The sequence below is a fragment of the Anguilla anguilla genome, chromosome 2, assembly GCF_013347855.1.
Source record: "Anguilla anguilla isolate fAngAng1 chromosome 2, fAngAng1.pri, whole genome shotgun sequence".
Classification (NCBI taxonomy): domain Eukaryota; kingdom Metazoa; phylum Chordata; class Actinopteri; order Anguilliformes; family Anguillidae; genus Anguilla; species Anguilla anguilla.
Window position 1 is genome coordinate 20682668 of NC_049202.1, and position 21509 is coordinate 20704176.

The following is a 21509-nucleotide window of genomic DNA, read 5'->3' on the forward strand; positions in this document are numbered from 1 at the left end:
GTTTACAGAACCATTCATAGGAAATTGTTAGGGAGTGTTCAGGGCTAACCGACAAGTCAAGTGACTTACAGTATGGGTCATTTGACAAAGGCATTTCATCATACTGTATGTCATGTTATGCTGTTATTTTCTACAAAGCATGTACTCTTTCTGAGGAATGATACAGACACACACTCATAGACACCTAAAAACAGCCGAACGCTTGAACAGTGTGAGTGTGTGTGTGTGTGTTCAGGCGTGCATGCACGCCTGTGCGTGAGTGTGTGTGTGTGTGTGCGTGTGCAGGCGTGCATGCATGCCTGTGCGTGAGTGTGTGTGTGTGTGTGTGTGTGTGTGCAACTACACTAAAATTTTAATCTATCCCTCCCTGTTGTAGTTAAATACATAGAAAATGCATTGTCGGTAAACAAAGCAGGTAAAATTCAAAGCGTGTCTGATGGATTGACCTTTTTGCTGTCTTGCCATCCATTTATGTCTGTTCTCTCTGTCTCTCTCTGTCTCTCTCTCTCTCTCTCTCACTCTTTCAATGTCTCTCAAACTTAGACCTTGTAAGCCCTCTTTTGGGTGTGGTTTAATGTAGCTTCTGTAGTCTCATTTAACTCTTGTTGTTGCCACTGATGTTGGCTGCTTTTCCTTTTTCCAGAATTTTGGAGATGAACTTCACACAAACTGCCACGCATATGTCCTTACCTGTATTTTCATGCAGGTGAACGTGCACGTGTGCATGAATTAGTGTGTTCTCAGATTCACTAACGCACTAAAACCTAGTTCTTCGCCAGTGTATGCAAATGTGAGTTTCTCTGTCCCCTTCTAATTCACGTCTTACACCAACCACCTCCCTAATTACTGCACCTCTACACACGGCGGGACGCTTATTTGGCAGGTGACTGAAAACTAAGCACTTCCAGGTTTGCTGCTGTTAAAACACACCTCCCTAACACCGTGTGTCATGCACATCTCAGCTTGCAAACCTAGTGGCGAGCACCTGACGGAAGACAGTGGAGACAGGAAGCGACGTGCAGCCACTTCCCCTGAGATTCGCAGGAAGTTAATCCACGACCCGCTGACACGCGGGCCCCCTGCGCTTGTCGGCCAGCCTCGCTCCTCAGCCGTGCCTCGGCCCTGCGGGGGCCGTCCGCGGAAGACACCGCGAGAACCGACATCTGGTGGAAACGCAGACGTATTACGTTCATTAACTTCCTCGCCTTACGTAACGCCCGCTGCTACAGCGCGGGCGGGAGGGAGATAGAGGGAAAAGAGAGGGGAGGCAATCTGTTACAGTGACACAAATTGCCTTGCCCTCTGGACCTGCACGAGAAGCCGGGATGGGGACCACAAGCGCGCTATTATAAATGCACAGAGAGGCGGAAAACAGGGGGGGGGAGGGGGGGGGGGGGGATAAAAAGGTTGCCAGAGCATCACAGGAGCACTGGAGCTCACAGTCAATGTAGAGTACAGCTTCGGTCGTGATTTAAACACGCAAGCTTTCGAGAGGCCCTTTCAGAGGGTTACTCTTCTTTCTCAGCTGAATTTTTATTTAGTGCTTGAGCCTGTTTTCAGTTCATAGAGGGCTATTCAGCTTCGTGCAGATAGCATCCATTTAGGATTAATCAGATTTGTATATTCTAGCAAACAGCTAGGCCATGCCCTCTCCCAACCTTGAGAGTAGCGCTTGGATAGGGTTTTCAGTGCCCTAAACACTAGTTTCATAGCCATGAGCAAAGGAGTTTCAGTGCCCCAAAGAAACGATCTGCCTAAAGTACTGATGCTTTCAGATTTCCAGGGCATATGCTAATGGAAAGTTTATTGTTCTCACGCAGCGATGAGTGATTTATCCCCGCCTCGAACCCAAATGGCAAACTCCTAAGAAAACAAGCATCCCAACTCTTTTAATGAGCTTACACTCATTATTGCATCCTGCCTCCATAAATCAGCGAACGGTAACAGCATGGTGTTATCCACTGAGAGGCTGGTGCCCAACGTGCAAGGCGATAAAGAAAGATTTTAAACATCTGCGTTTTTGGCACGGAAGGATTTACGCATACGGCGACGCGGGCCGGGCGTTCTTTGATCAAGAAAACGGAGCATTTAAGATCAGATCACTTCCCTTCTCCTGTAAGCATCCTTGCCCTGTCACGACTCGTACTCTCTGATTATTCGTGCCTGCAAATATTCCACCATTCGGGTTCGTACTCCCCAATTAATAAGCGTAATTTAGGGAGTATGAATAACAGAATGATTAGTACCAATTCATCACATTCTGTTATTCACACTCGCCAAATTACGCTCCGCTACTCATGTGATTTGTAATTCCCAATTTAATTTCCAACATTCATATTCTCCCATCAATATCGCACTATGCATATTCTGCAATTCATAATCCACAGACGAATTTTGGAAGTCAGGCACTGCAATTCATATTTCACTTTTCCGGAAACATAATCTTTTAGCTTTATATTGCACAGGGGTATACAGTCTTATCCAAAAAATGGCCAATGTGGGAGAAAGTTTTCGTTTTAGTGCAGCACTAAAGCACCTGATAATACCTATCAAGGTCTGGACGATCAGGACTAGTCACTTAGTTAAATAAGGTGCTGTAGGGCTAGGCATATAAAAATAAAAATATAAATAAATAACTGCACCCACATCAACCTTTTTCAGATAAGATTGGACACCCCTGGTACAGAACACTGTCTACAAGATAACTTTTGAGTGGACTGAAGCAGTTTTGTCATAACTGGGCCCTAACAGTGAAACATAAAAGCCAAGATTTCAGCTTTGGTGCGATATTTTGGCCGGAACTGTCATCTCAGTAGGACATTAAACCTGCCTTCAGTACTGCAGCACACCGAGAATCAACCCACAAAATACCCATAATCCACCTGGATATGACATGGACAGAAAAATGCCACAGCACTCCTCTACTACTGTCTCACAGAAAAGCTCCATCGCTTTCTCTCTTTCTCTCTCTCTCAAACACACATGCACACACATGCACACACACACACACAAACACATAATCACAGATACACAACTTCTAAAACTCACATAATACACTATACATGACTTTAGGTAAGGCTGGAACAGCAAAGTAGTCAGTGAAAAAATAACTAACATTTTACCACATTCACAGAGTTTGCATAGCTGTTTCTATTTTCGCATCTCACAAGCTCCCTTTGGAAGATCCCCTGAGTGTGCAGGCAGGCACAGGAAAGGAGAGGACCGTAACAGGTCAGAGGAGATGGAGATCAGGTAAGATCAGGCAATGATCCAGCACAGGCCAGATCAGTACAAGGGCGAGAAGGGCACAGTAAGTGGGAAGAGGAATGAACAGATAAAACAAAACTGAGACAGGTACGTGGAGACACGTAAAGCGAGAAAGGTGGTAGAGAGGTACAGGACAGCTCTGGTACCCACCGTGTCCTGCCCTGAGGGACACAGGTAACCTGTGGACAGCGACGGGCACGGCGTGGTGAAGCTTGCTGTCGTAGGCGGGGCGTCCGCGCTGTTCCCCGAGCCCGGACACCCCCAGGGCGATCCCGAACGCGGCCCCCAGGGTCAGAGGGAGGGCCCAGAGGGCCAGACGCGCGGGCGGGGCCAGCCCGGCGGGGCCGAAGCCCGGGCTGAGCCGCGCTCTTTCACCGGCCATCGCCCCCCCCTCCGAGCAAACCAGGCGAGATATCGATCCGAACCGAAACCTCACAGCGACCAGCAGCCCATGTTCCGCCTCCCTCCCCCCCTTACCACCCCCCCATCACCCCTCCCCCTCCCTTACTTCCTGGTCGCGCAAAGGCACGAAAATGAAAGGCGAATTGAAATTGCTAAATGAGAGCGCACGTGCTCCGCTAATAAGAAAAAAGTGCACACAATCCACAGGGTAGGAGATGAAAGAACCGCAGCTGCAGAGGAGGGAAGTAAGCACTCCGAGTCAGGATATCCACCGCTACATCACAGACCCGAGACGGCGTGAGAGAAAGAACTGCAAAATGAAAAAGAAAAAGAAAGACCAAACATGCGCACAATCACAAAAATCAGGACGCACGCAAGGCGGACAGTCTTTAGTCCTCCGTCCACTCTCTTCTCTCTCTAAAATCTCACACCCTCCCTCTCTCTAAAATCTCCACGATGGAAAACCGGTTGCCCCGAAGATTTAGCGCACACACTCAAAAGGAAATATCCCAAAAAAAGACTACTCCGATGGGTAGGAAGTACAGGGATAAAAAATTTTTTAAAAAGCTGAAAAAAGAGAAGCAAGGAGGCAGTGAGATCTCCCAAAGTCTCTGGTCTCCTCCACGTTTTAAAAGACGTCTGGGGGGATCCACCAGAAACGCGTTGTTATCGTCCTGCAAGGCTGGTACCCCCTGAGAGGCGCGCTAGAGCTGATTCCGTCCCGCGATCCGTCCGCAGGCCCCCCTGTCCCAGCCGAAAAGCTGGTGACTGGGATCGGCGCGGAGATGGAGAAGGGGGCGGGGGGGGTGGGGGGTGGAGGAAGCCGGTGACACCAAAGGAAGAGAGAGAGAGAAGGAGCTATGCGGATTGGCAGTACGCAAGCTGTGAATCACCGGAGCCAGAGAGACAGCCTCGGGGGGAGAGGGAGAGAAAAAGAAATAAGAGCTTATCTGAGGGGGGGAAAAAATACACAGAATAGGATGAGAGATCCTCCTCTCTCTTTATCCCTCTCTCTACTTCTCCTACTCTTTCTCTCTCTCCCTCCTCTTTGTCGCACGCTCCGTTGAGCAAAGGGAACTGAGACGAAGGCAAAGCTGGGCTGCCTCCTCTCTTCCCCCTCCTCTCTCTCTCTCTCACTCTCTCTATCTCTCTCTCTCTCTCTCTCTCTCTCTCTCTGAGCACAGCCCTGTAGATTGTGTTCCTCCTCTCCTCTTTGTCCTCGTGCCCCAGGCTGTGCTGTGGACAGCGTCCTCACCTCAACCAATCACAGCCCTGTAATTACCGCCGAGAACCAGGACCACTTTTCAAAAGGAAGAAAGAAAGAAAGAAAGAAAGAAAGACAGAAAGAAAGAAGATTAAAAAATAAGCGTTCAGAGCCTCAGAGCTCTCCTCCCCTTTGGCCCCTCCTGGCCCGGTTTGGCACTTTCCAGGCACCTGCGAAACAGCAGCCACCGCGAGCGTGCCAGCCAGGTGTGAGTGTCGTGCGTGGGCGCATCTCACACACAACACACCTGTTTGGCACCTGCAGCCAGAGGAAAAAATAAAAACGGAGAGGGTGGGGGTGGAGGGAGACTAGTTCCGTCTGTGCTGCATTTATAAGAGCGTTGCTATGGAATCATTGGGATGTACAACTGGATTTCACTCTGCAGTAGGTCAGAGTAGGCAAGTTGATCAGTTTTAAAAAAAAAGAAATAAAAATTCACTTTTAATAGTGAATTAACCAAAAAAAAAGAAAACTAAAACTTTCAGGTAGGTAGCAGTCATTGTAAATTGTAAATTCTGCCTCATAGAAAAACTAAACTAAAAAACTAAAAAAACCAACTAAAAAAAAAAAGTGTCTCTGGCTGCTGTCAAATGGCCCCAGCCTTTTTGGGCCTTGAAGTCACGCTGCAAGGTTAAGTCACGATTTCAACAGCTAAAAAGCAAAAGATCTAACAGCTTCGCTCCAAATGGTGTTCTCTCGTGTCTCGTAATTTCAAACGTAATTTCAGCGTCCCGTAAATTGGAAAACCCAGTGGGCAAAATTAGACACGCTGTACTGCCTGTTACCGGTGCCTCAGAATATAAATGGAGGTCTGTGAGACCAAGCAGATTTTAGCGCGAGAAAAAAAAAAAAACAGCTGTTCCCCGGTCACCGCGAACGAATGGGACCGAGCCGCGTGGTGCCGTGGGTCAGGCCGACAGCCGCAGACAGAGGTCAGCCGGCCGGGGGCGGGTTCACATTTAATGAGCTACTCAGCAGCCCTTTGACTGAAGCTTTTCACTGACGTGTTCAGAGGGATTGACACAGGGGGACGGAGATGAAGCTGACTCGGCGGAAAGCAGCGAGCCCCTCTACAGACGCGGGTACTCCCGGGGTCAAAGGTCGCGATGTGTCTGTTCAAATTCTCTCATCTCAAAAACAAAACAGAAAATGACATGAATACTAAGGACAGATCCTATTCGTAACCTCAAAGAAGTTGCAAAAGGACTTTTGAAAGGATCAAACAGCAGCCAATCAGGTGGAAATGCTAAGAGCTGGGCATTAGATTGAAATTAATTAAATTTAATTGAAGATCTATGAAACTAAAGGACTTAAACTGGTGTCCTCTGATGTGTCCATTAAATTTCTTACAAAACCCATCTCTTTGTATTTCACAGAAACTACACAACAATGGCACAATTAACTAAATCGATGGCAACAAAAATCTGATTCAAGTCTCAAACTAATTCAGGTAACATTAGGCACTATCTTCTCAATTTTGAGTGAACTGAATTTCCATCCAACAGACTATGGCTTGGGTGCCCCCATGTGGCAAACGTTAGTTAATGCATCTGCTGTTCAATAATAGTAAGACCATTTCAACAGAGGACAAGCTGGTGCACCCTCCTTCATATGCAAACTGAATCCGTTTCATTACTACTATCAAAATCCCCATGCTCTATTCTTGCTACCAGCAGCTGTTGTTCCCAAAAATACCTTAACAAAACAAAGGATGAAATTTGTGCTGAGCTGCAGTATCATGTCTATAAAACACACATGCATGCCAGCACATAGACACACAGACAGACAGACAGACAAACAGACAGACAGACACACACACACACGCACACACACACAGAAATGCACACACACACACATACACAAGCAAGCCATACACCCATGCAAGCGAAGTAAAAAAAACTTCTGAGGTAATAGAGGACAACATAAACATTGTTTAACCATTTTTTTAGACAAAGAACCTACAACCAAAGAAAAGAAAGTGAGAAACACTACATTCTTAAACCTAACACAAGCGCCTACAGCAGACTATACAATGAGGAAAACCATCATCTGGCTTTGAGCATTTAGAGGATGCACATGCTGGCGTGTACCTTCAAGATGGAGGACATTACACTATGTGATAAAACAGACCCACAAATACAATTGAGTATTCTAAATCTGGAGACAAAAAAAGAAGATACAGGACACAGGAAAGGGATTCTGACAAAGACTGTCAAAAAAGTGCCTTAGATTTCAGTAAATCTGGATGTTCTCGAAGAGAGGAACTTGATTTCTTTCTCATTTTTTCCCTGCTATCTGTCTATCTTTCTGTTCCTCCCTATGTTAATGCTTCAGGCTTTGACAGGCAGCAATGTAGAGTATTGCAAATGACTACCTTTTCATTGTTTTTCAGAAGGTGTTTCTGATAAGAGAATAGAGCAGGCTTTTCTTCTTTTCAATACATTTCACAATGTAGAAAGAAGTACATCTCTGTCTCAACCATTCATTACATAATTCTTCTTGGGAAACCATGAAAATTTGTATCAGCAAATTTCCCTAAGGTGTTGTCACTGAGTCTGTAGTTTGTCAGAATCTGGCGTTTCTTAACATTTCTATAGGTGGAGAGATTCTCACATGTGATGGCCATTGTACAGGGTCAGACAATTAATTGAAGCTTTGTTTTGTGTGTGTGTGTGTGTGCACATTTAGTTAGTTCATTTACAAATTGGGATAATATGATGGACAGCAATTTTCAACAGGGTGTCATTTAGCTTTGGAATACTGATTTAGTAAGCATCAGCATCAGCAGAGGGTGACAGAGGGCACATATTTCAGGGTTTAACTTTTGTCTTTGCAAAAGAGAAAAAAAGGTTGGGGACATGACCTGAATCTAAGATTCTAATCTCCGACATTTTAAAATTCACTGAAAGGGCCCAATTTTGGTAATCCAAGTTCTAGCGCAGATGGTTCAGTGGTTCTATACATGACAGCAGAAATCTTTCTATCCCTCCCTTTTGCTCTCTCTCCCCTCCCTCAGAGGCAGTTCTGTTTCCTCTCCCTCAGTAATTCCGCAGCACACAGCAATACACAATTACACATTCAAAAAATGAGAGCTGATAACACAGAAAGCTAATTAAAGATAACATATCGCTTTGTGGAAATAAGGAGTAATATCTCGCCAAAGACAAAGAGAGAGAGAGAGAGAGAGAGAGAGATATTCTGTGAGAGCTTTCGTCTGTAAAGGACAGCTTATCAGATTTCATCTTGTACTTCTCATGAACGAACCTTATTTACACGCTTCCTAGGGACAGATTCCATCATCAAACAACCTATTACCCTCTTTCAACTTATCTTCTACTGCTCTTCTGATGTACATATTTTGATAAAAATGTTTTATAACTAGTTTAATTTCACACAATTCTAAGAAATACAAATTATATTATGATAAGACCACTTTAAAAAATAAATAAATAAAATATATGCATGTACTGAATATTCAATAATCATTAATACATACCCTCTACTCTGCTGCCCGTGCTGCTCGTTGTGGTATTGTTCACAGGTGCCTGAAGGGCGGAGCAGAGGGTCATTGGTGCACTTGAGAGCAGCTGTGTCCAGGGCTCCCAGAGAGATTAAGATGCCTGTCTCCAGTTTGAGGGGGAGCTCTCTCCCTACTGTTTGGTTTCTGTTTAGGTGTTGGCTGTCTTTTTGGTTTCATACCATACAACATTGCTTCAGCATACCTTTCACACATCCACTCACCTACACTACTGATAATTCTGACTTTCACACCCCATGTTGGTCTTGTTTTTGGTATACTTAAATTATTTTAAATAAATGTGATCTTGTTTTTTAAAATGCGTCAGTGTGCGTCTCCCTTTTTGTCATGGCCCTTCAGCCTGGTCGTGACAATACCATATTCCATTCTTCATATATGATATTACTAAATATGATTATATTTGATTATGTTTCTATGTTCACAATATTGTTCTATATTATTATATGTTATTAAGATCATCTGTACACACCCACGAACAGTACACACGCGCACACGCACATGCACACACAGACGCAGAATGCTATCTCTGTGGCAGGTATGGTGACGTGATCGTGGACAATATGTACACTATTCCTGAACCACATGATGGTTAATATAATATAGCTGTGGTTCTGGGAGAGCTGGCTGTCCTGTCACTGGAAGTGAGATAAAGTGAGCCTGGGTTTGAGGAACTGCATTGCGTTTCGCAAATGCGTAGAGAACACTCACACCTGCACAACAGTGCTGGCTATTATTCATACCCACCCACCCCAATACAACTGCAACTACCACACAGCATACACCTCTCCCTAACTCACCTACAACTACCACACACTATACACCTCTCCCTAACTCACCTACAACTACCACACACTATACACCTCTCCCTAACTCACCTACAACTACCACACACCATATACCTCTCCCTAACTCACCTACAACAACTCCCCACACCATATACCTCTCCCTAACTCACCTACAACAACTCCCCACACCAAATACCTCTCCCTAACTCACCTACAACACCTCCATACACCACATACCTCTCCCTAACTCACCTACAACTCCACACAGCATACACCTCTCCCTAACTCACCTACAACAATTCCACACACCATACACCTCTCCCTAACTCACTTACAGCTACCCCACACTCCCAACACCTGTCAATAACTCACTTAAACAACGCCACACAGCATACTCCTGTACCTAACCCACCTCTGCCTTTCAACTCCACCCTAACTCCCATACAACTACTCTACACATCTACACCAGTCAGTATTACTACACACGGAGTAATCATAACTTCCACCTCAAACAGAGCCGTTCGCTTTATCATTACCTGTGAACCCTTCATGCCTTGGTGTTGCCCTCTCCTGAGGTGAGTTCAAATTCAGCGAACAAGGCGAACGTTTGCAAACTATTTCAAACTTTTTTCCATTAGCTTTGTGTTCACCGCAAACGTTTGCAAACATAAGCGAACGGTCTGAAAAGGTAGTTTGCGGCAAACAAAAATGGACACTGGACTGAGGGAAATGTTCCCAGATGGGTATTTCAATTGAAGATGCCGTTAAGTGTGATCAGTTTTTTCAATAATGTTATTGCTAACGCTAGCCAATGTTATTATTGTTTGCTAGCTAGCTATTGTTTTTTATCATCGATGGTCACAGAAACGGCTGTGAGTACAAACGCTCTCGTCGTCATGTCTGTTTATGTTTAATGCAAACAATTTGGAACGTTCTTAAAAAGCTGTTCAAATTTAACTGTTCAAAGAAAACATGTTCGTCACGAACATTCACCTCTGTTCGCTGAATTTGAACGCACCTCTGGACTGAAACAGAATAACATCGGGTCGGCACTTTCTTGCTGAAAGCACGCCTTTAAATCAAACCACGGATCAGGCATCAAGCAATGACAAGCACTCTGAGCTCTGAGTGTTAAGATCACTGGACTTCAAACAGATCAGTCAATCAACAGAGATTCCCGTCGCCTTTCCAATATACTCAGGTAACAGGAAAAGGCCAGGTTGAGTGTGTAGTGTGAGTGTGGGTGCTGCTCTCTTCATAACCTCAGAATCTTATACAGTGCAGCCTGAGACACTTAACTGTCTCTTAATGGCTTGTCTGCAATCAATCTCTTCACGGTTTGAATAAAGGCTGTAACCTCTGTTCCTTATAAGGACCAGCAAAAAGTCATGCTTTTACTAACGGTTATGACATACGTACAAACAGGTATACACACATGCACGCACGCATGAATGCACCCAGTGATACTGACAAACAAGCATAGTCTAAAATAATGAATACCATGTGCTGTGACAACCCCCCCCCCCCCCCTCCCCCCCGGCAAAATAAAAGAATAAATACATTTCCGCAGGACTTTACTGGGAAAACACAGGATAGAAGGATATAAAAATGACATTGATGGCATTCGCAGTGCATCAGGACAGAGGCCAATGAGGCATACCGTGTACTGCTTCTCACTGAAGGGCTAATGACCACTTCTTCCCAAGTCCTCCCCTCACTCTCAGAATCGAGACAGGACTGCTATTACAGGAGATACACATGGCTAAATTATCTCCCTCACCTCCAAAATTCAGCCTTTATCTCAGAACACTGCCTTCCACCAATGACTACATGCAGCAATGTTTCCATGGAGACTCATTGCACGTTGCTATTCCACCTCATCCATACAACCATCTACATACCTGCAGTTCTATTTCAAATGTACATTTTTATTACTTGTGGAAGTGTTAAAGTCTTCAGGGAAGGTGATAGCAGCAGTGGAAAAAAAATATTGTGTGAGAATACTAGAAAAGCGACAACAGACCGTGTAATGACAATATAAAAGACACAAATAAAATAAAACTAATTGGAATTACATTGCTGTTTCAGGTGAACCCAAATCAAACACAGCTCTTTTCTTTCCCGAGGTGGTACAACATATGTCTCTATGTCTCTAAACCTAAAGAAGATTCTAGTGGAATCCACAAAAGAACTGTGATGCTCTTCAGACCAGTAAAACTGTCCCATCCATAAAAGAAAATTCATAATGCACCTGCAACAAGTGCACGCACCAGCCCTACCAGGCAAATAGCAGCACAGTGGACCATCTGGATTGTGCATATTAAAACTATGCCACATAAATTTAAGTGTCAAAATGACAAGCTTTTATGCAAATGGAACTCTCAGAGCACAGAGCATGTCAGATTCACAAAGATGATTGCAATTTACTACTCACATTTAGCATGGACTTTTTAAGATGACCTGAAACCTACGAGTAATGCAGTAGCATCCATTTAAAACCCACTCAACGTGTAACGTTGTCAATGACCGTGGCAGCTGTCACAGTTACAAGAAGAGGACACCACATGTTAAGCATGCAACACTAGAACACAGCCCTGCCATTTATTTGATTCTGTAATTCAAGTAGGCTATGTCATTGTACAGAAATACTTATACAATTCTAATAACCATCTTACTTTAATAAAAATCATTCATTCAAAATGGTCCAATTCTATGAATTGAGACAGTAAGTTGTTCCAAAAAATACAGTTAATTTTCAACTGATCTCATTTTTTGCAGGTCATTAGTTCCTTTTTTAGTCTTTATTATTCTTGCACAATTATCTGTATGCCAAATTAAATTCAATCCCCCACAAAATGGCATAAAAGCTTCCAATTACAGCTATTGCATTGGCGCTTGGTCAGCTTCAAAGGTAGGTGTGTGCAAAAGCAGCCTTTTACATTATTAATGCAATCGAAGATAAGTTGAAATCAAGACCCAATTTTTAGTTTAAAAAATTCATAATTTTCTAGATGAAAATTGCCATGATCCTCGCTCAAAAAATGATCTAATGAAGGCTGATCTGATGACGGGAACTTCATGCTTCACAGCTTAATATGTGACATATTACAGTACAGTATATTACAGAGAATCGGTCGTTAAAATGGCGCGGATATCGCTAGCAGCTGTTGGGAGCACCAACTGTGCCTATTACGTTTTTTTAGTGGAAATATCCTGCTGTATTTGCATTAAGGCACACATTTTTGTCTTTTTTCCCCCAGCTCTTCAGTACATTAAATTCTCAGAGCATAATCCATTATCATGTGAATAAAGCACTCAAGGGAAAACGCACTGCAGGTGAACTATTGCACATGCCAGCTTTTTTCGTTGATCTAATTCTCTCACTTTCCCTCACTCACTTTTAATGAAAAGCTAAATGTGCATTAATAGGCATGAACACATAAAGACAGACAGACAGACAGACAGACAAACACACACACACACACACATTTTCCTAAGTGAAATCCATAGCACTCTTGCCGTTTTTGCCATTGAATCCCCTCAGATGAACATGCACCCACTTTCCTGATCATTTATTTGAAGAAAATAAATGTTTTTTATATGAAGAGAGACTGGAATTATCAATGATACTCCCATGTGACTTTTTACTCACCATTGTAACACCTCCTATTCACAGGCAAACAATAAAAGTATATTTTTATTTCACGGTCTCAGAATGATCATAAAAGGAAAGGGTTACTTTCGACTGTCATTTTCAGTAAAAAATCACATATAGCTTGGTATTCCCGAGGCATTGATGAATTGCAAGGAATCAATTACTGAGTTCTACTTCAGATTTCACCTCGTGAGAATCTTCCCTCTGTCTAATTAGTCACTGCACACAAGCAATTTATTTTAATCCCTGATCAACATCTCCACGTACTTTATCTTAAAGGCAGTGGTAATTATTTTGCCTGTCAGCTGAGAGGGTTTCTGCATAGTAGGGCATTTGAAAAGCGGAATTAATCAGAATTATGAGAAGAACAGCGGTTTCCTGTAGGTTTTTCAGGCGATGGTATTTTTCAGGGGTTTTTGTTAGTCTACGCTTTCGCCCGTTTCTGTCACACGCACCATTAAGAAGGAGGAGTAAAGGCACTGACTATCCTAAATCCCGCTGAGCAGCGTTGTTTTTCCTCAGCTGTCTGATAGTTCATCACGTTCACTCTTGAGAGGGAGCCCAAACAGTGTGAAATAGAACAGTGTAAAAACTGCGGTGGAAGCAATAAGCGAAGCATGGACAACACTGAGGAGAGAATGTTTCGGTGTCCATATTGTACCATTTTTTATGTGTGCATGTGTGTGTGTGTGTGTGTGTTTGTGTCTGTGTGTGATTGCGTGTGTCAGTCTGAGTGCACCTTTGTCTGTGTGTGTGCATGCAAACGTGTGTGTGTGTGTGCTTGTATTTGTGTCTATGTGCACATGTGAGCACAAACATATCTCTGAGTGTACATGTGAGCAATGTTGATCAAACCCTGTTCACTCAGGTATGTGGATTGGCTGGATGAGTCCCCAGAAGCTTTAAAGATCTGTAAAACTTCATAGGCTTCAGCAGGAATCACACTCACCGTCGTTGCAAAGGGGCCCTCCAAACGATGTCATACTGCAGTCACAGCTGAAGCCCTCCCACTGCTGCAGGCACACGCCCTGATTGGAGCAGGAATCCTCCTGACAGGTAGTGCTAGGCCCTGACAGGGAGACAGCATTTTCAGTCAAGAATATAACACTCACCTGTATGTTTCCAGCATTTCAATACCCCCACACATTTCTTCATAATAACCCAATCCTGTCAAACCCCACCAATCTACTTAAACTGGCTCCACCCACACACAAAACCACAGTGCATCTTTATACTCGTTCCTGCTTGTGCTTTCTGCAGAGATGATTGAATTTGGGGGTCTGTTAGATTAGCACTGCAGAGAGGCACCAGCTCTGATTCTGTGAGGGGGGAAATCCTGGGGTCATTCCAGGAACATTCCACACATACAGTTTTACTTACTGTCACACAGTGTCACAACTCCCCTCCACCCCCCCATCATAGTTCACCACCATGTTCTCCCGATTTGGAATCACAAATTGCACTATGCTCTTGTGTCACCATTGTGTCTCCAGAACCTACAGACTGCACTGAACTGGCCATGTGCGGCACTGCAAATTGTATTGTTTCTCCAAGACACTTTTTTTTTTTTACACTACAGGCCACATATTATGCTGTAGGAAAACTAGTCCATTCAGAGGAGAGTTCCATCTCTCACTAATTCCAACTCATAAATTGCATTTGTCAGGCCAGCAGCTAGGGGGAACCATTGCAATGAAACAAAAACTAAAACTGATTTTTCCCCTGGTGGAACAAAGTCAATTGTGCCCATACCCTGAATATATAGCCTCGGCTATAACCAGCAGTGTCTTGAGCCATGATCTTTTGCTTACTGACACAATCAGCTGTGCCTTGTTTTGCTGGTTTTATTTTTTTTGCTGGTTCTGTTTGCATTGCTCAGAAGCTGCTCTGACTTCTTTTCAGATGGATCTCTGTCAGTCTGTCTCTGATGGGAGTCTCAAAATGTCAGTGATACTACGTCCATGAGAGAGGGGAAATAGTGTGGATGTTAAAAGCATACTGTTACGTTAGACCATGTTGTGTTATGATAGTAGTAGTAAAAGTAAGAGCAGTATTACAATTTATTAAAAACCAATATATTTCAAAAATATTAACATTAACATATTTGAAAAACCAATCCAACTGTAAATTATTATAAAATCATCAATGACTGATACTATTTAATTTTAGATTTAACAGGCTAAAAACTACAAAAAAGATGGGCTACATGAAAGGTGTATATGCTAATTTCTAATCCCCGTCCCCAGTTACACTTTTGTATTGCGATAAAATATAATGCCACTAAAAGCCTTGTTACAAGTGCATTGATGGGGATTAAACTATAACACATCATTGCAAATACAAGTAACAGCCTGACTGAGAAAACTGTGAAATCCTGTTTAGATGATCATGATCTAGTGCAGTATTTCTAAAAATGGAAACCCTGGCCTCATTTGTCAAAAAAATAAATAAAATAAAATTACTAATACTCAAAATTCTAACTATGTGTAATTAATGGGAGATTACAGTATATAAAGACCAATTTTAGGTGTCACAAAAAAATAATAACTAAATATATTTAGAAAGATGGAAATCATCATCAATCATCATCTGAAATGCAAAAGTACAATGGAGGGAAAAATAAGAGAGAGTGATATAATTCTCTTATTCACTTCCAAGGCCTGTGATTAAGCTGAAGTCAGTTTCCTTCATGGTCTTTATCAACTAAATCCCTTTCTCCCTGTCCTGCACTAATTCCAAATCTGACCTTTTCAGTGTCATTAAACTGACCATCCATCTACCTTGCTCTTTATTTATCTTTCTCTCCACCTCACCCGATACATGCTGATCCAAAACTTTAAGAAATAATTGTAAGTATAGACTAACAACCCGTATCAAAAATGTTTTGATTTTATAGAGAAAATATGTATTTCTCATTAGGAAGGACAATGCTTCAGTGCACTACATACAATAACATCTGGACCGTGTGCAAGGTCACTTTCTGCTCACAAAAAGAGATTCTCAGAAAACCAGGGCATTGCAGGCATGCAGTGGACAGGTATTACAAAGAAAATTGCATGCTTTCAAACAGACATGTAAAAGGCTGTGTGTGAGGACAACAATTGAAATTTGAATGAGAAAAAAACTTAGCAGGTGTATATAAACACAGTAAAGGCCAAGACTGGAAGCTCCATAGTCTTAAATACAAGACTGCTCTACAGTACGTGCTCTATGCTTGTATTCACTATGGTACGGGTCCTTCATTCACAGTGTGGACGTAGTGATTTGCAGGCCTAATAGTAATAACAATACTGAAGCGGAGGGGAGGGAGGCAGGGAGGGAAGGGAGACGGAGAAAGTGTTGGCGTGAGCAGGGTTTCATACTCGGATCAAATGAACAGGGTCTAAGTACCTTGCAAGTCAGCTTTCGTCAATGCAACTTTTGTCAGCCAAATAAAAGAAAAGCAAAATATTTTAAATGTTAGTAAAAAAGCAATTGAAATGTCAGCAGCTGTAGTAAAATCAAAGAGACAGAGAAAGTGTGTGCAAGAGAGAGGAATAGAGACAATAAAGGGAGGAGAACAAGAAAGACAGCGATACAGAGAGAGAGAGAGAGAGAGAGAGAGAGAGAGAGAGAGAGAGAAAGGACATGAATTTGATAGAGAGAATGGTTAGTAGTTAAATGGAGTTAAACTGGACACGACAGAACTGCAAGCTGGAACCACCACAAGGTTGATGAGAAGAAGAAGAGCAAGAAAAGGGAGATACGTGAACAAGACATGATGCTGGTGGATAAAGGTTAGTAGTGTGCCTTTCTGGGGATAAGAACACAAATAAGAAGCTACCGGTCTGCAGGAAGACACTTCACGTGCAGCTCAACAGGGCTGCGTTGCAAGTACCGGATCAACCAACAGGTGTCGCCAGTGAGCGATGAAACCTTCCATTCCCTACGTAACGTCAGTGCCAATTGTCGCCCCACAGGGCTTGCCACAGTTGGAACTAGCACAGACAGCCCTATCCGTACACGATAACACAGGCATAATATCAGTAATCATGGTCCCTTGTTACTGTAATGAATTAGGTAATGAAAGTCAGATAATATTATTATTCAAAAATATACAATAGCATCGTGTTCTATTGTTCTATTGTTCCTATTGCCATATTGTAGATATCATTACTAAACATTGGTGAGAGGGTGAATACCCTTCGAATGAATCATATTCAAATATACAAGTATTTTTTTCATATTTGTGAAAGCTTAAGAAACCATTTAACTAAATTCAGAATTGTTTAGTGAGGTAGCAATCACATTTTTTTTTTTTTGTCTTGTGTGAATATCAATGAACAGAAATAGCTATCATCTGAAAAACGAAATGTCTACTGTGCTTTGAAGTTAAATCTAGAGACTGAAAGAGGCAATGGACTGTGCAGTACCGCAAAATAAACACTCTCATTCAGCTAAGCACCAGGGGTGACTAGGGATTAATTTAAAACAGAACAAATTAGATTTAAAAGTTCTGACAATTAAATTGCTTAAACAAAAGAGCACTTCTTTTGTAGATATAATTAGGAAAATGAAAGAAACATAAGACAACAAACTTAAATGATTAAACTTATCAGCATGCAAACACCACAAAATGCCTTACTAAGAATTTACTAAGAAGGTAATCTCAAAACTATTTTTCTTTCGACCCGAAAATCTATAAAACTTAATAATTTTAAAAGGTTTATAAAGACAAGAATATTGTGTGTCCTACAGATATAGAGTGCAGAGGGCATCACGGGTTGCAGTACACACACGAGACTAATGGGGGCGCTCAATCTCTTTCTCTCTCTCTCTCACCTTCGCAGCCCCTCTCAATCTGGCCCACCAAGTTGATGGCGTCTAGCAGCAGGTCCGGGAGGCGGCCGTTCAGGTCCATGGAGGCCAGGCAGCCCTGGAAGCCCTCCTTGGCGTGGACCAGCTTAGGCAGTTCCTTGTACATGTCCCTGGCGAGGCCTCCAACGTAAAGGTTGCCTGCAGCGGCGAGGGGGGTAGGACGGTTGGACTGTTAGCTGCCGAGTCATACAGCGCCCTCAGTGAGTTATCCAGCAATGGATATTTTTTTTAAGGAATAAACGGTACACTCTTCTCAGGTACTGACACCCTTCACTATATTCAAGCTTATGAAAAGCAGACAAGAACATTAGGGATAGAGATAACAATATGGGAAGTTTCATCGTGGGGAATCAAACTCCCAGCCGTACTAGCAAGATTTATATTTTGGCAGACAGTCCCTCACCAATTGGGCTGCACCACACAGTAGTAACGTCATCATACGTACCACCAAAAGGCAGCTTATACTCAGTGCATGTTTTTGCTTCCAGGAACATTTAGATGGGCTCCCACTGCCATTAATCAAGGATATCTTTTCCATTCGTGGCTGTGGTTTATAAAAATCAAAATTCCAGAGGGAGTGAGCAAATTTCAGAGTTTTACAACAGAGCACAAATGTGATGAAACACTGCCCTCTCCTGGTTAAGTTCTGCCATTGCTGAGGACAACAGCCCTTTTCCAGAGTGTGTGGGGCTTGTGGCCTTGACATGAATTACATGGAATTACATTACAGAACGTAACTTATTTCTCACAGAAGGTCAGTGCAACAGTTTCATGGAGGGAAATTTCCCACATATTGTAAAATAAGTTTTTTTTTTTTTCTTATTGAGGCTTACTGATTCAGAACCGTGGGTCTTTACCTTTCAGGTCCAAGTTCTTGGCTCCCATGGTGGTCTGGGTGGTGACTTTGGTGTCGATTTTGACGGTGTGCAGATTGTTGGTGTCGCGTGAGATCATCACATTGTGCCAGTGGTTGTCATTGAGTGGTTTGTTGGAGTTTCCTTTGATCAGGTGTGCACCATTTCCCAGGTCTGACACATAATGCAAATACCTACGGTAGACAGACAGGTATCCACAACAATCAATAACTGGGCACATGAACAACTGAAAAGATATCAATTTTATTTTTACTGTTCTGTATTGACGGGTGTCCTGTGTGCGTGTGTGTGTGTGTGCCTGTACTGGTTCAAACTTACACATACATATTGAAACAACCAAAATCTTTTCTAGTATCATAATGCACTCTTGCGCAAATAAACCTTTTGTGTACCACCCTGGCGATTAGTTCGATTCAGCTACGGTGCTTCACAAACATATTCACATAACCTATTAGACAAAAATGTAAAGGTGTGTACATAGCAAATAATACAAATACTGAGCTGTATTTTAATTCTCAAATGTGGAAAATATTCTAATTTAATAATTCAACAGAATATACCTAAATAATCCCCAAACTATACATTTATTCCCCCCTAAAATAAGGGTCACAAATATTCATAGCCCTGTTTTACTGGTCTGCGCATCCTCGATTTGCAAGAACAATACTACTGAGTTGTCTTCTGTTGTGATTTATGACATAAGGGGGATCCTTAACATTCTTCCATACAAAATGCAAACACATTTTCAATTTGGCTTTCGACAGTGAATAATGTTGACATTGTAACAACTGGCAAAACCATACACTGTCACAATGTCCATTTTGATGGGGAAATAAATAACAACCAACCATGTATAAACACTCTTCCCCTCTGAAAAGTTTGAAAAGTGTTCAGTTTGTTGAGCCTGAACTTTGGGTATAGTGGACAAGGACTGAACGCCTTGGCAACCACAGGGGCCCAAACCGTGTCACCTACCCCTTGACCAGCTCCACCACGATGAAGTCGTTGCCATCGCCACTGTTGAAGAGGACAAGGCCATCAGAAGAGGTGGTCTTAAACTGGAAGAAAAGGTGCATGGAGTAATAGGCCTGCAGGGTGACCAGGGTGACGTAGCTGGAGCGGGATTTGAAGGTCACGGGGTCGGCGATGATGTTCTTGAAGCCAATCATGGCGTTGAGCTCGCAGTAGTCGATATCACCGTTCTTGCAGAGGTCAATGTAGGTCATGCCGTTGAAGGACAGGCTCTGGAGGTGGCCGATGAAGTTGGATGGCACGCCAGGAATGTGCCGCTTCTCTGTCACGATGCCCGTCTCCACATTGTGGAACTCCAGCTGGGTGTGGTCGCCCGCCATTTGACCTTTTTGGATGAAGGGAGTAGGGGGAGAGTATTGACATCAAGATTCCCTTATGAAAAAATCACAAAAAATCTAAACCACGTGTCCAAAAACCACATGTGGACACCAAACATGCGAAGACTACATATGTGCACACCAAAAATAATCCCACTTATAAGATTACAGCAGGAAAAAAAAACTTATTCAAGTCACATGTTTTATTTTCACATGTGAATATTTTAATTCATATGTGAAAATGTTATAGTAAAATCACACAAAATTGTGATTTTCACATGTGCATTTTTCTCAATGGTTATACCCACATGGTTCAAGTCGAAACAATTTCACAGTCCACACCCATGGCAGATGTTGGCAGAAATCAGAACTACATGAAACTGAGTATATCTAACGATTGGAATGTACTTGTTTATTTTGAACACATCACATTATATTTCAGCAGCATGTAATGTCAAGAAAGCTAAATATAAAATTATATATGTATTTATGTTCAGCTAGCAACATAAAAATGTATGTTACCATCTAATTTAGTACAGTGCAAATTCCTGGCCAAAATTTCACTGCTGCTGTTGTGGCAGATGTTTTACTTCTTTGATCTACTTGAGATCTCTGACTAATGAGTACAAGACCTTGGTGAATTTTGCAGTGCAGTGGGTTGAGCACTCAGCTCATACTTGTACGTGTTATGCATATACAGTAGGCTAAATAATGTTTGGGACACAGGCAGATTTTTTCTTGATTTAGCTCTGTACTCAAGAATTTTATATTTGCAATTAAACAATTCATGTGGTAAAAGGTCACATTCTCAGCTTTTAATTGTATTTCATTTAGGGCATTTCAGGGCACCATAGTTTTTGGGATATATTAATGCTATGTAAATGAGAATAGTCAGCCAGTACCTGTAGCAGCTATACATGCCCAAACCATAACACCCCTGTCACCAAGTTTCACAGATGAGAGAGGGGTGTGTGTGCTTTGGATCTTGGGCAGTTCCTTTTGGGCTCCATACTTTGCTCTTGCTATCACTCTGATACAAGTGAATCTTGCTCATATTTGTCCACAAGACCTTTTTCCAGAAATCTGTAGACTATTTTACGTACTTTAACTGTAACCTGGCCATCCTGTTTTTGTGGCTTGCTAGTGGTTTGCATCTTGCAGAGTAGCCTCTATAGATCTGTTCGTGAAATCTTCTGTGGACAGTAGTCACATCCACGCCTGCCTCCTTAAGAGTATTTATGATCTGTTGGACAGGTGTTTGGGGCTTTTTCTTCATTATGGTGAGAATTCATTGATCATCAACAGTAGAGGTCTTCCTTAGCCTACCAGGCCCTTTGTGATTCCTGAGCTCACCAGCGCTCTCTTTCTTTTTAATTATGTTTCTTAATAATGTTTATTATTTCTCAGCCTCACAATGGCTTCCTTGACATTAATTGGCATAATAGACTCAATCAAAATCAATCAAAAGCCTAGAATCAAGACTAGACACTGATAGCTCTCTTGTACCTGCACTAAGG

At 42.5% G+C, this 21509-nt stretch overlaps 1 protein-coding gene across 26 annotated transcripts in view; it reads right to left on the reverse strand.

Moving 5' to 3' along the window:
- The window catches only part of nrxn1a (neurexin 1a), a 253804-nt gene that overhangs the window by 81327 nt on the left and 150968 nt on the right, over window positions 1–21509 (reverse strand). For 22 of the 26 annotated variants that reach the window (XM_035405914.1, XM_035405901.1, XM_035405905.1 and 19 more), the window contains 4 exons: window positions 19619–20000; window positions 18626–18816; window positions 17733–17906; window positions 13861–13980 (listed from right to left, as the gene is read on the reverse strand). In XM_035405914.1, the coding sequence (XP_035261805.1) occupies window positions 13861–13980; window positions 17733–17906; window positions 18626–18816; window positions 19619–20000 (867 nt within the window). Of the gene's footprint in view, window positions 1–3417; window positions 3723–13860; window positions 13981–17732; window positions 17907–18625; window positions 18817–19618; window positions 20001–21509 lie in introns of those variants that run through there. The other 4 variants (XM_035405910.1, XM_035405908.1, XM_035405907.1 and 1 more) reach the window with 1 other exon arrangement.